Raw genomic sequence first — 13,612 nt, 5'->3', positions numbered from 1 at the left:
TCATCGCAACTCTGTCAGAAACAAGGTGTCTTAGTTGAAAACGCATCAGATAGTGTAGTAACTAATGCCATGGGGCTATTGCATTGAAAATACCAGAGATGCACCTAACTGACCATAAAGACAACAAGGCCAACGTCATTAGTTATCCTGAAGAAGATGAAAGCAGTGAAGTAAGAGGACAGCATGGGACTGGAAGGAATGGAAATAGGTGAAAAGAAGTGGAAAATCTAAGAATAGGAGTTAGAGCAGAAAAAGCAGAGAGGAGGAGTCTTATTATATTATGTTTTATTATTATTTTATGTCTAAGAATTGAGGGAAAGATGGCTAAACTTGTGAAGACACTCCTCGACTGTCAGAGAGCTTTATGGTTCACATGGATAACCATCCTTGGCAAGAGTACTGCTCATTTTTTCTTTCTTTTTTTTTTTAGAGGACGCATATAGAGAGCTCCTCCTATAGTTGCTAAAAATGAAAATGGCATACCCTGATGTACATACTTCATCCTATAAATGACTCTGTCAGATGCAGCGGGCAGCAGCAGTGGTTGACTCACAGCCCTCTTTTTCACTGTGGTAATAGCCACAGTGATTTGTGGTGTTGTAATGTAATGATCGCCATGCCACTGCTGTGTGCAGAGGTCACCGGTGGTCTCACAGCAGTGACCTCTGTCCAGATGAATCAATAGATTGGTATAGGGACCACAGCACTATTGCCCTTTCAATTTCCCCCTGTTCATCTCTCTGTCTGTGGACACAGCGGGAGGACAGCCAACTCCAACACACAGCTCTGTTTGTCTGCTCTGCGCTCACAGGTTGCCAGGACAGATTTGCGATCCCTGATTTCACTGAGAGTAGGATATTTATTGGGCAATTATGCAGAACATGGTTTTGGTCCAGTGCCGATTTTCAGAACCAGGATATGAAATTTTGTGCTTGTTGGGTGGAAAGGCAAAACATTTAGAGAGCATGGTGGAGGAAGGGACTGTGACTGCACATTGTGGCCAGACTCAGACCAACAACCAATGATCATATAGTGGCTACTCCTACATCAGTTTGGCTTTTACAACCAAAAATGTTCCTTACAGCTGCTTTGAGGAACTTTTGGCGGCCACTGTAGACTCTTTGCAAATTTTTGTCCTGTATTGCCGTGCAAAAACCTCACTCTGCTTCCTTTAAACTGTCTCATGGAGCACTTACTGTGAATATTTGCTAAATAAATTGTAAACAAAGGCTGTATTACTTCATTCGACACCCCTCCAGTGGCAGCAGTGACAGGCATTAAATAAATAAGAGTGTAAAAATAGTCAATCTTGATGATTAACTATTGACAAGGTCAATCGTCTTCAGTGCTTAGTGCTTCTATGAGGCTGTATTGAGCTTACTGCTAACATCAGGGAGCTAACATGTTAACACTGACAAACCTTACAACCTTTTTCAGCTCGTATGATGTTTATCAAGTTCAACCATAGACTGTGTAATACATTGACGTAGTCTGTGGCTGTTTTCAAAACCGCCAACTATACAAGCATTCTGATTCTGATTTGGCCAAAATTCATTATGTAGTATGTGAACAACAGCAAAATCTGCAGTATGCCAAAACTACCCAGAAGTCTGCTTCGGGATAATTTGTCAGCACTCAGCGTGCATCAAACCAGTCTCCCTCGTGTACTGCTTCCCACAATGCACAGCGCTAATGTAACGATTCTTCTTTCATCTGTATATAATGGCAGGCACTCAGTTTTTAGGCGATGTGAAAATTATGAAATGCCATATAAGCCACTTCTTGACTTTTTAAATCATAAGTGATGCTAAAGAAGCAGTTTCGCTATCAGCTTGGCCGCTTTCAGAAGCCGGAATCCTGGTCCAGCTACTACAAAACGGATCCAACATAACCCTGAAAGTCCACAGGATGCATGTGCACCATGTTCTGTCAGAGACACGGCTTTGCTCCGTCCAAGGGCTTGCGCCCTGGTCCACAGGACGTGTTTGGAGCGTAGCGCCAGCTCAGAGCAGGCAGGATCCGCTGGGTCCAGCATAGAGAGGACCACATACAAACAACTGGTCACAGAGCCTTTCTGTGGTTGAATCATTTGGAGAGTATTCCATTACTTTTGTGCTTTAATCATCACTGAGTATGCTGCAGAACTATAAAGTTTCGATTTTGCAGGTTTAGATGAGTTTAATAATAATAACTCTGCTCTATTTTGTTGTCCTGTTACCTTCTGACACTTTGATCATCTTAAAGTCCTGTTGTAGTCGACCTGGATCACAGATATGTGGCTGTTTGCATAATCGATGAGTATTTCTGATCTAAACGATCTTTAAACGGTCGGGAGTCCCTATATGATATTTTATTTCGAAATTGTCAGATGTTGCATGCGATCCTTGTGCCTGACCCCTGTCCAGGTCGTTCGCAGCCATAACGCAACGCAATGCAACGCATCCTGTGGACCCAGGACATAACAGTCATACTACATATTAAATGCAGTACTGCATACTGCATTTATGGGTAGTATGTAGCAGGCGATTTCGAAAACAGACAGTGTCTCAATGTTAGGATCCCAACGATGGCAGCCGCCATATTGGAAATGCTGACTTCAACTAATTTTGAGTCAACCTTGAAAGAGGCAAAGAGGTGGAAATGATGTGGGCCTTTAGTTTCCTGGCAAACCAAGACACCAAAACCATTTCTTATAAAAAAAACTGTAACAGTGATTCACTCTGCTGTACCGTTTCAGTTGTCATCCCCAGAGGTTGCTTGACAACACATTAATCTTGGTACAGGTGTCTTATCACATTTATGTTGATGACAATGATAAGATAAACTCTGTTCATTTTTCTAGATAAATGATACAGATTTTCTTACAGCAGGGGTAGTGACAGCATCTAATTAATTAGTCTGCTTTTTTTTGCTCCCATGTTTAGCACACACTGGGTCTCCTGCCGAACACTACAAATCTCCTCTGACATGAATGAAAAATGAGAAGAACTGAGAGTTACCCCGGTGAAAATGAACTTTGTTTATTCTGAAAAGATGAGGAAACTTTGACAAGATTTTTCACGAGGTTATCTACATAACTCTTTGTGGCAGCTCAGCTCTCTGCCCCCTCCTGAGGGGCAAAACTACGTTATGTACTTCTTAGAGTTTTTTAATATTGGCTCTTATGATTTGACCAAATCTTAGTTCTAGTTGTCAAGATGTTTCAGACAGGACCAAAGTGGTGGACTTTCATCCCAAAGCCAGTTGTGTGTCTTCAATGTCTTCATCTTCAATCAGATGTAAATGTTGTGTTAAACCATCTTATATCAATGCTTTTCAAAGATTGACATGTTTTCTGAAACACTGCAGTAAACAGGAAGAACATCCTTTAATTGAAAACTTAAGCAAGACACTAACTTTCCTGACTTTAAAAAGAGCTGTGTGTACTGTGTGAGCCCGAAAAATACAGCACCTCCCCTCACGGATCAAAGCAATATCATGCTGCAGTGAGATTATTATTAGTAGTAGCTTGTGTGTGGGTGACACGGTGCTGTCAGTATCAATGCGGCAGTGGGTCCAGAGGTCGGTCAAGTCAGGCAGCCCGAGGCTCGTTCTGTCTCGGTGAGTCTTTGTCATTGTTTCTGTTTGGAGTGCGGCTCTTCACAGCTCCAAAAGTCCACATTCAGAGCATCTGTGCCCTCTTGAGGCTCCACTCAGCCTCCATATTGAAACACATGTGACCCTGATCTTCGGAAACAGACAAGGATGTGTGGATTGCTGTTTTAAGATGGACAGGATCATTTTTTTCTTATCCTCCCTTGCCATCCATCTCTGCTCTAAACAGTATCTCCTTCAATTAATGACTTCCTCATTAAGTTAATTGGTCTTAATGAGCTAAAATCAAATTACCCTCCCTCCCCCAGCTTTCCTTTCATGTAAAAGTGTCATATTTGTGTGCACGTGTGTTGTTGTAAAGACCTCGAGCAGATGGAGGCGTGTCATTGATTGGTTATGATAAGCCTCACTGATTAGCATGTCATCCTTTGATCTACAGTTAGAGCTCCTTGGGGAGTCACTGCTGGCCATAAACCAGCATGCCTGCTTCAACTGCTGCTCCCACGAGCGGACCCCCTGACTCCTCCAACCTCACACAACCTCATGACAGGTCAGATGGAGGAGCATTGTGCGTCATCGGTGCAAATAGAAAAAAAGAAGGGGACATTTTGAATAATAGTTCTGTAGGGGATTTACTTGGGCTGTGCCTCTTATGAGGACGGGACATTTTTAATTAACACTGTAATTATTCTCATTTGTCCTGTGTGGCTTTGTGATGCTTCGCTCACTTGTAATGAAATGAAGCGGATCTGAAGGGAGAGGATTTAGTGCAGCTTCAACCTCAGAGTCCCAACTGGTGACACCAAAGTGACAAAGAGATGTATTTTTTTAAACATTACAGTATACTGTAAGTCCTGTCTTTCACTACTGTGGCTGCAATTAACTATCATCTTCTTTTGTGCTTGGTTTTTCCCCCGAAAATCTATTATTTTACCTGACAAATGCCGGACAAAAATAGCAAGGCAAAGTGCTGCAATACTTCTTAGAGTCTGTAGTAAAATATTCAGATAAAAAACAGCCAAACAGTATTCTGGCTTTGCAGCCGATTAAACTTGAGCAAATGAGCCAAGAAGAGATCACCTAGTTCACAAACACCACAAGTAGTTAGTGAAACTTTTACCCTGAGAAGTAAGTGGCACTTAGTGTTGTAGTCAAGACCATATTAAACGAGACCAAGAGTGCACCAAGACCAAGACAAGACCAAGACATTTAGGGATCGAGACCGAGTCAAGACCAAGACCAAGGCAGGGCAAGACCGAGACAAGACCAAGACCATATATATCAATGAAAAATCATCGTGAGAGTAAACAAAATAAAAGACTTCTGTTTATTTAAATTAAGTTTGCTTTGAATACTATTGACAGCAAAAAACAAGGTTTGGTTTTGTCTTTGTTGCCTTTCTTTTGACTCCTTAAGTTTCATTTTTTCTCTTATCAGAGTAATGACAGGGACACAGAGTGCATCAGTGTCGGTCTCGACCAGTCTTGATATAAAATCCGGAGTTCGCCCGGTCCAAGACACCAGAGACCAAGACAAGAACGAGTAGAATTGCTTTCGATTCCGAGATGAGACCGAGACCTGAAATAAGCCACCTAGAGATGAAGACTGGTCACGAGTACTACAACACTTTTATTTTAAGTGTCACACTCAAACCTTTCAGTGACAAGACAACAACTACACCCATTAGATGACCTAAATATAACATATTGGTACGTAACGTTTGTTAATATTACTTTGAAGGGGCGCTGGTGGCCTAGCATTCTAAGCGCCCCACATACAGAGGCTATAGTCCTCGTCGCAGAGGTCGCCGGTTCTATTCCCGGCCAGTCGACCATTTCCTGCATGTCTTTCCCTCTCTCTACACCCCACATTTCCTGTCTCTCCAGCTGTCCTATCAAATAAAGGCAAAGGGGCCAAAAATATAACTTATAAAAATACATATTACTTTGAAATTAGTATTATTACAATAATCAGAGGTTAAAACAGTCGGGGCTGTTCATTTTTGCTAGCTAATTTTTGCTAGCTCATTCTGGGAAGTGAGCTGGATGTAAAATGTGAAATTGGTGTCGTATCTGTCATGAATCGACTCCACAATAATCTGATCAAGTGTGTCCAGCTCCCTTCAGCCTCATCATGTATGTTGGTAGAATTTAGCACCATCAGGATGAGAGTGCAAAGTGCAGCTCTGTGCAGCACAGAGGGGATGCTTACAGCTCATCTCAGTCGCAATCGGACGCAAAACAAGAGCAAACTGCACAGAGCTGCAGAGCTAAATGGACGTTTTTGCACTTAAAGCTGCTGTTGGTAGTCACAGAGTAAACATCTGTTCAGAGAGAGGGACTTTGAATGTCAACACTATCCCTCCCAACCAGATTTCCTGGAAGCAGCTTTAAATATCATTAGCATAATATACTTTGTTGATTGCACCTTAAGAAAGAGCAGAAATCAGAGCAAATGCTATTACGTAGGAGCTGCAGTCAGTTCCGAATGAATTCCACCCTCAGTTTTCTATAAACATTGACCTAAAAAAGCAGAAAATGCTTTATTAGTGAAGCTGATTTTTTTGTGTGTTTGCTCGAAAAAGGTTTGAACATTGTTTTGTTTCTTAATGAGTAACCTTGAACAGTAATTTGCTGTATGTGTGGGTGTATTTCTACTCTTGTTATAACACTTAAAGCTCCTGTAAGGAACTTTTGGCAAATGTTAAGAGGTATTCAGTGGAAAACATTCAGCCCATGCTCTGGATATTGAGATTATGAAACACTAGCAGGATAAAAGTGAGCAGACTTATATTATTTAGCTTTTATGTTTCTCTTCTCAATCTCCTGAGAAGATGAGGTGTTTTTTTTTCTTTCCAACAGCTAAAAAAAGCTCATAACAGGATGCATCTAAAAAGAGCACAGCAGCATGCACAGTCCACTCATAAACAGTATCCATAACACATAACACTGCCCTGTACTGATCACTGCAGAGATACCAAGAGCAGATGGACAGACTGTGAGGGGTAACTGACGAGAGAGAAAAAAAAAAGAGGGGAGTGACAGGAGAAGAAGGAGGGGTGGGTAAAAGACGGAGATAGAGCGGCAGAAGCACTGAAGGAGTCTGCAGGACAAACGCTGACAGGCTGAGACACAGAGAGCGAGAGGGGAGAGCGAGCGCGCAGCACCTGAACGCAGCAGCTTCATTAGCATCAGGAGGAGAGAGGATCACCAGCAGTCACAGCAGGGACTCATGTAGAAAGCTGCTGTTATCTGAAGCTTTTGGAGCAGCACCGAGGAAGAGGAGACATAGTGAAGGAGCTTGAATGAGGAGCATTACTGCTACCTGACTCAGTCTGGGAGTCAGCCTCAGCACCTGCAGCAGCAGCAGCAGCAGTGGTCTGAGCACTCCGGCTATCAAGGAGACTGGGGCAGAGCGGGAGAGAGCTGCTGAGATTATGCGCGGGGCAGAGAGCTCCTGTGGATTCCCCGTCTACGGCAACGCCAGCAGCAGCAGCAGGAGGAGAAGCGGGAGGAGTGAGAGGAGCTGTGGCTCTACAGAAAGCAGCAGAGCTAGCTGGAGCTGCAGCAAAACAAAGAGTGCTCACTCCAACGCTGACTCTTATTTACCTCCAGATGAATGTAGCATTCACAGCAGACAAGGTGTAACTGCAACCAGCCGCGGATGTTGCCACGGTGTTGATTGTACCTGTAGCCCAAGCAGTGCTGGCGGTGAGGTGATCCCAGCCGTGCACTCAGGTGGAGTTGTAGCAGCAGCAGCAGGGGGGGGCAGTGGCTCTGGACACTGAATGACCAGTGTGGCTGATGAAGGCCACCTGGATCCGCTTGCTGAAACGAGCCAAGGGAGGTCGCGTCAAGAGCTCTGATGCCTGTGTAAGCACATTAAGAGTTTGTTTACAACTCCCCCCCCAAAAAAATCCTGTGTTTGCTTGTGTGCATGTGCGTGTTGTGCAGCAAGTTTGGTGTGTCTCTGGTTCATCCATCAGTCCCTTGTGTTGGGGTCAGCGTGGCACGGTTTTACATTGCCTGGTGATGATGGGAAGCTGGGTGTTGTTATCTGTTATGCTTGTCAGATTCTGGGCAGAGCTCCATATCACCTCCCTCTGACCCACTGGGACGCTATGCATGATCACGCCCCATCGTTGATGGGACCTGACAATATTGTTATTATCCCAGGCCAGGTATGTTCACCTGCACTTGTCAAGGCCAAGTATTGCTTGTAAAAGAGGAACTAATGGGCGATAAGGTGCCGATTCAGAACATTGCACATCAGATTATGGAAATCCTGCGTTTTCAAACAAGACTTGAGCACCATTTGAAATACAGTCTATCTGCTTGTTGATGTTTTAAAAGCGAGAGTAAGATTAATATGATGACAGTAAAAGCAGCCATGGATTCTTAATGAGCTTGCTTCGGATAATGAGTTATTCATATCAGGTACCAAAGAGGAACAATAGGGGACACGAGAGCAATTGATCATGTATGAGGGAGGACATTTATATGAATAACCTTGCATTGTGTCCATTGGTGTCGTCTGGAAACAAAAGTCAGGTGATGTTAGTGGAGAAATGGGAGATCCTGCTTTGTATGTATGTGATGTGGGTAATTCTGATCAGGCACAGAGTGAGGGAGGCTATTTTTAACTCAGACAGCTCGGAGTGTAATGGTGCAGTGAGATGAATGAAAGACCTTGTGTGGGTGGTGTAGTAGCGTGCAGGTGAGGATAAGGCTCACACTGCCTTCACTTAAGACCCCCTTCTTTTTGAGTCCTTGATTGGTACTTAACTGAAACTGATATGTAAGGCTGGGGTCACGTTTTGTCGAGCATCCATCAATGAAACTGTCAAATTATTTTAGTAAGCAGTAGCTCTGAGTGCTTCCCTTCAGAGCCTAAATATAGTTACTTCCTATTTTTGCCTGTCGAGAATAAAAAACCTTTCTTCAACTGTTTTATTGATATGAATGCAAATCATTTTACTGATCATATAAATGTGTGTACTATAAATGTTTATGTTTATAGATTTATACATCGAAATCATTCATTTCAAAGACACCAAACAAAGATGGTGAAAACAAAAGAGCCTGCATTTGTTCTATGACACACTTGCAAACAAACAAACTCTTCCCCTCACAGACACGTCCCCTTATTTTTCTGTGGTCACATTGAAACTGTGCCAGCTATAATCTACCATGTGTTATCAAAACTGCATAAAGCACTCTTTGTATCAAGCGGCAACATCCAGGCTAGGAAAAATGAAGAAGAAAGGATTTCCTTTGACTTTAGGCTAGCTCTAAAAAATAGAAACCTCTTGAGCGTCCATAATAAAGTGCTAATTTTTACCCATTGTGACATATTTAGGTCTCTTTACCTTCTTCCCTTATTCATGACGAATGGAGAAAGGTGGAGATTTGAAGAACTCATTTTGATAATACTAAGGCTGACAAGTACACATAATTACACATCATTAGGGGAAGGACTGGTTTGACTGACAGGAGGGCATGTTGTCGTGGCTGATTGCCAGGCAGCTAGGCTACAGCCTTAACATCTCTTTGCTGTGTTCTAACTTAGCCACACATTAGTTAAAGTCAAACATTTCCATTATGGCAGCCACCATACACATACAAAAACAAAAGGGTGATGTCACTGAGACTACGTCCATGTTTTAGCCTCTGGATCATATAGGCAGGGGGAGTTTGAACTAAGGTTGCCACATTAGATCTGTGAGAAAAAAAGGGACACTCGACCAATTGTTTGGGGCGGAGGGCTCGGCCACTATTACCAGTTCAGACTGACCAAATGAAGATACAATTCGGACATAGGACACTGGTAAGCTCTGCCGCTGCAATCTTGTCTTCTTCTGGTGAAGCTGTTTTGGTCATAAAAGTTGCAATGGCTGACTGTTTTTGCTTGTTTGATACCACAGCTTGATGCTTTTTTGTTTTTGCTTGAATTTCCAATGCATTTTTCCCTTCATATTTTATGGAGATTTTCGCTGGACACAAAACGCATGTGGTGGAAAAATTGTCTCCCTGGGCTGTACCCATTCAAACTAACCCTGACAGTGTCACCCACTCAGGATTGTGACTAGTACATCATTTTTTTCATGCTGGTGGTTTGCATGTATTTGCTCCATCTCCTTCTTTGTCAGTCCTCCCATTTCAAATGAAGACGCCAAAAGTTGGTGAAAAGAAGACCTCAGCGTGGAGTACGTCAGTCAATTCAGCTCGCTGTCTCTCTTCAGTCAAGTTTCCCTCCCTGCTTGAGCCGCTTTGAGCGCTAGGGCGCACGCGTGTGACGTACGCATAGATGGGAAGAAAACAGAGATAATTTTAAATAGCCACAGAAGCACGGGGGACCTCTCTAGACTACGGAACAAAGGAAATCAAATGAGGTTTTTGCATTTTCCCCCAAAAGCGGGACAAATTGTGTCACAGGAGAGATTTTTATTTTCCTGGGACAGCTGGTGAAAAAAGAGAACAATTCTGGAAAAATAGTTTGAACACTGAAATAGCTTTAAATGTTGCTTTCACAGATGATTGATTAGTGTTTCCTTTGCTTAAAGACATTTTAAAAAGTAGACACTGAAGCTACTACTGCAGTATTCAAACAGCTCTTCAACTGCTGCTTGAATACAAATGGGTCATTTCCCTGTTTGGACATTTAGCAAAGGCGCTCATGTTAGCAGCTGGCTAACAAACCTAGCTCTGATAACTACAAGTAGTAACTTCAATCTGGGCTTGTAGAACTCAAAGTGGGTTTTGTTTAAGCTACGTAAAATCTCATTTTAATGTATTACATTTGAGTTTACAAAGACAGTTGAATTTAAATATGGATGGAGCCTTAAAGCTACTGTTGGTAGTCACAGAGTAAACATCTGTTCAGAGAGAGGGACTTTGAATGTCAACACTATCCCTCCCAACCAGCTTTCCTCTTAGCCCCCCAACACTGATCGGCGTGTGCAGTCATGATAGTGCCGGACTCATAACCAATCGCAGGAGGTAGTAGGGGCCGCCCCTTAACCAATCAGGACAGAGGATTGGAGATTAGCTATGATTGGTCCGTCATAACGGGAACGAGGGGAATAATAACATTGCTTGAAACAAAGGCACTGGAAAGCCCAGAGATTTCACAATAGTCTCAAATTACTCCACTTACTGATGAGTACCGATGGGTATTATGACCTTTTCTCCAAACCCAGCAGAAAAAAAGTAACGTTTTTTACACCATTCCTACCAACAGCAGCTTTAAGATGAACTTTCTTTGCTAATGATACTATTTTCTCCTGTGGCTGTCAGATGGAAACCTTGTATCTCCATATCAAATCTTTTCAATTGATTTCCATTAATCAGTGTTATTGATCTTCCTTTATGTCTGTCAGTAGGCTTTCTAAATAATAAGAGGATCGTATTAAAAAAAAGTTACAAGGAAAAACTGTTTTTGTTTTTTACTTCTTGGAAAGTAGTGTTTTTGGAGATACAAGGTTTCTACACGTTGTCGTCCAAAAGTCAGGGTGTCATTTTTAGGTCTTATTTGTAAATTGATTGCTCTACAAGGTCATAAACTGAAGACATCACATGCTTTCCATTGGTTACAGTTTATCCCATCAGCCTGAAAACATCTAACTGTTTGTTTGTTTTCAGCCTCACGTGTTCTGTAGTAACTGCTGTCTGCCTCAGTTCATTAAAAACTCATTGTTAACACCATCATCTGTGTAACAGCGGCATTAAAGTTCAACTAAGAAGAGGTGTAAATGATAATGCTGGTGTGTTTTGGTATGAGTGTGAGACAGCTTGTCTCATAGTTCTATTGTGTGATTTCCACACATGTCCTGCAGTGTTTGTCACAGAAGAATCACAACAGATTTGCAGGAAAGCAGATGACAGAGAGAGTAAAGGACAGGAGATCAGCTGCTGGTGATGTGTTTTTACGGAGGACTGTTTGTGTCCTTTGGCATCCTTTCTCAGAAAAAAAGAGGAAGTGTCCATAATTTGCTTCAGACTCAGTCGACTCTTGTGATTTCCTCAAGATGTTACAGCGATAGTGGGATTACTTTGTATTCAATACAGCCTCTGTGTTCATTATTTCATGAAATCAACTGAGATTCCTTTGATGATCAGAGCTTCACACTTCAGTCCGTGTGGGCGTGTTTGCACATTTTGTAAGTTGCACATCAGATGCTCAACTTCAAAGTTGAACGTTTCTTTGAAGAGCGAGGGCAGCACAAAACAAATTTTGGTCCTCAAGATGCTGTGAGGCCCTGACGCTCCTCAGACACCTGTCACTATTACTAAGAGGGTTAACAAAAGGGAAGAAGTTGAGTGTTCGTGTTTGCATGTGGCTGAAATGTTTGTGTTTGTGTCTCCGCAGGGTTCGGCCGACTCCTACACCAGCCGTCCATCAGACTCCGATGTGTCCCTGGAGGAGGATAAGGAGGCAGTGCGCAGAGAGGCAGAAAGACAGGCTCAGGCACAGCTTGACAAGGCCAAGGTTGGTACCCAAAACTCAGCAGCTCTTAGGTCAACTCAGGTCATAGCAGCCAGTTCTTACCTTCTGAAAAATACCCTCTTTAAGCCTCTGACTGATGTGTCAGGGATATTTAGAAAATGGGTCAGAAGGAGCTACAGAAGAGAGGCAATTTGAGAAGAGGACTACATGTGTTCACTTTAAGGGATAGTCCAACTAGTGAGATGAAAAATGAATTGTGATACAATGCTTGAACAGCAGAGGGTTCTGTTGTTTGATGTCATTACATCCCCTTGTCTCAGCTGATTATAGGCACAAAAACAGGGCAGCAGGTGAAGGTACTTTTGATGGTATGGGGATGCCCATGACATGGGTAGCTCACATATCTGGGAAGGCACTAATTCGGAACAATATATGCTAAGCAAGGGGATCTGAAACCACATTCTGCATGTATTACAACAGTATGGCTCCTTAGTAGAAGAGTTCAGGTGCTAAACTGGCCTGCCTGCAGTCCCAACTGGTCACCCATTGCTTCTTCATATACACTAGAGGCTGACATTTTCTTCGGGTATCCCACGGGTCACGGGATTCCCGCGGGATGGGAGTCAAATTTGCTATTAATCACGTGATTGGAACGGTACAGGATAAAAAGTTAACCGGAGCAGATGAGAGCGGGAAGGTCTAGGGACTGTTGTTAAGTCTTACTTGTGACAGCAAGAAGTTGTATCGGTTTCATTGTGTGTAAACTCTAAACATTAGCTCTCAGTTGACACACCTGCACCACCAGGTAACGTGTGAATCTCTCCTGCTCTCCAGTTTAGCTGTGATATTTCTCCTTTTTTTTCCTCCGGTGCATTAAATCGTCATTTCCTCTGTAAACCCCGGCTCATAAAGGTGTCCATGTGTGTCAGCAGTAAAAGGCATGACATCGGCACGGTCAGAATCACTCATTATTAAGTTTAGTTGTATTTTTATTTTTATTTATATTTATGCACTTTTGTTTGTTGAGGTATGTATTACCTAAAGACTAAAATAAGGAGAAAAAATAGGAGCGGTACAGGAGCGGGGGTCATTCTGAATGAGAGCAGGATGGGAGTGGGAGTCATTTTACCGGGAGTGGGACGGGACAGGATTTTTTTTCATTTATTTATTTTCGTTTGAATGTTTTTTATTGAGGTAGCAATAATAAATCATTCAAGGTTACAGATATTTTCCTCGTTCTCAATTAAATGAAGCAAAACAAAAATAACAAACAAACATACAAGTCAACAGATGTAGTGAGTAACACTGAAAGAAAAACAACAACAACAACATAGAGGAAAAATGATACTCAAAACCTCCCACCCCTTCCCACCTCCACCACACCCACCCACCCTGTCGGGACTTTACTTCCTGCCACTCCAAAGGATTAATGTTATATCATAATTAGTTTAGTTTGTTTTTTCAATATATTGAATATATTGAAGAAGGGGAACCCAAGTCTTGCCATATTGCCCTAGATTATTTGAAAGTGAGAGCCGAATTCTCTCCATATGAGAGAGTTTTACCGTTTTTT

At 42.5% G+C, this 13,612-nt stretch overlaps 1 protein-coding gene across 3 annotated transcripts in view; it reads left to right on the top strand.

The window, feature by feature from the left end:
- The window catches only part of cacnb2a (calcium channel, voltage-dependent, beta 2a), a 94,458-nt gene that overhangs the window by 54,076 nt on the left and 26,770 nt on the right, over positions 1-13,612 (top strand). For all 3 annotated transcript variants that reach the window (XM_034706208.1, XM_034706206.1, XM_034706207.1), the window contains one exon: positions 11,962-12,081. In XM_034706208.1, the coding sequence (XP_034562099.1) occupies positions 11,962-12,081 (120 nt within the window). The remainder of the gene's footprint in view (positions 1-11,961; positions 12,082-13,612) is intronic.

This window comes from Notolabrus celidotus, chromosome 17 (assembly GCF_009762535.1).
Source record: "Notolabrus celidotus isolate fNotCel1 chromosome 17, fNotCel1.pri, whole genome shotgun sequence".
In the NCBI taxonomy this organism is placed as follows: Eukaryota; Metazoa; Chordata; class Actinopteri; order Labriformes; family Labridae; genus Notolabrus; species Notolabrus celidotus.
This window is presented reverse-complemented; position numbering and strand designations above follow the sequence as displayed.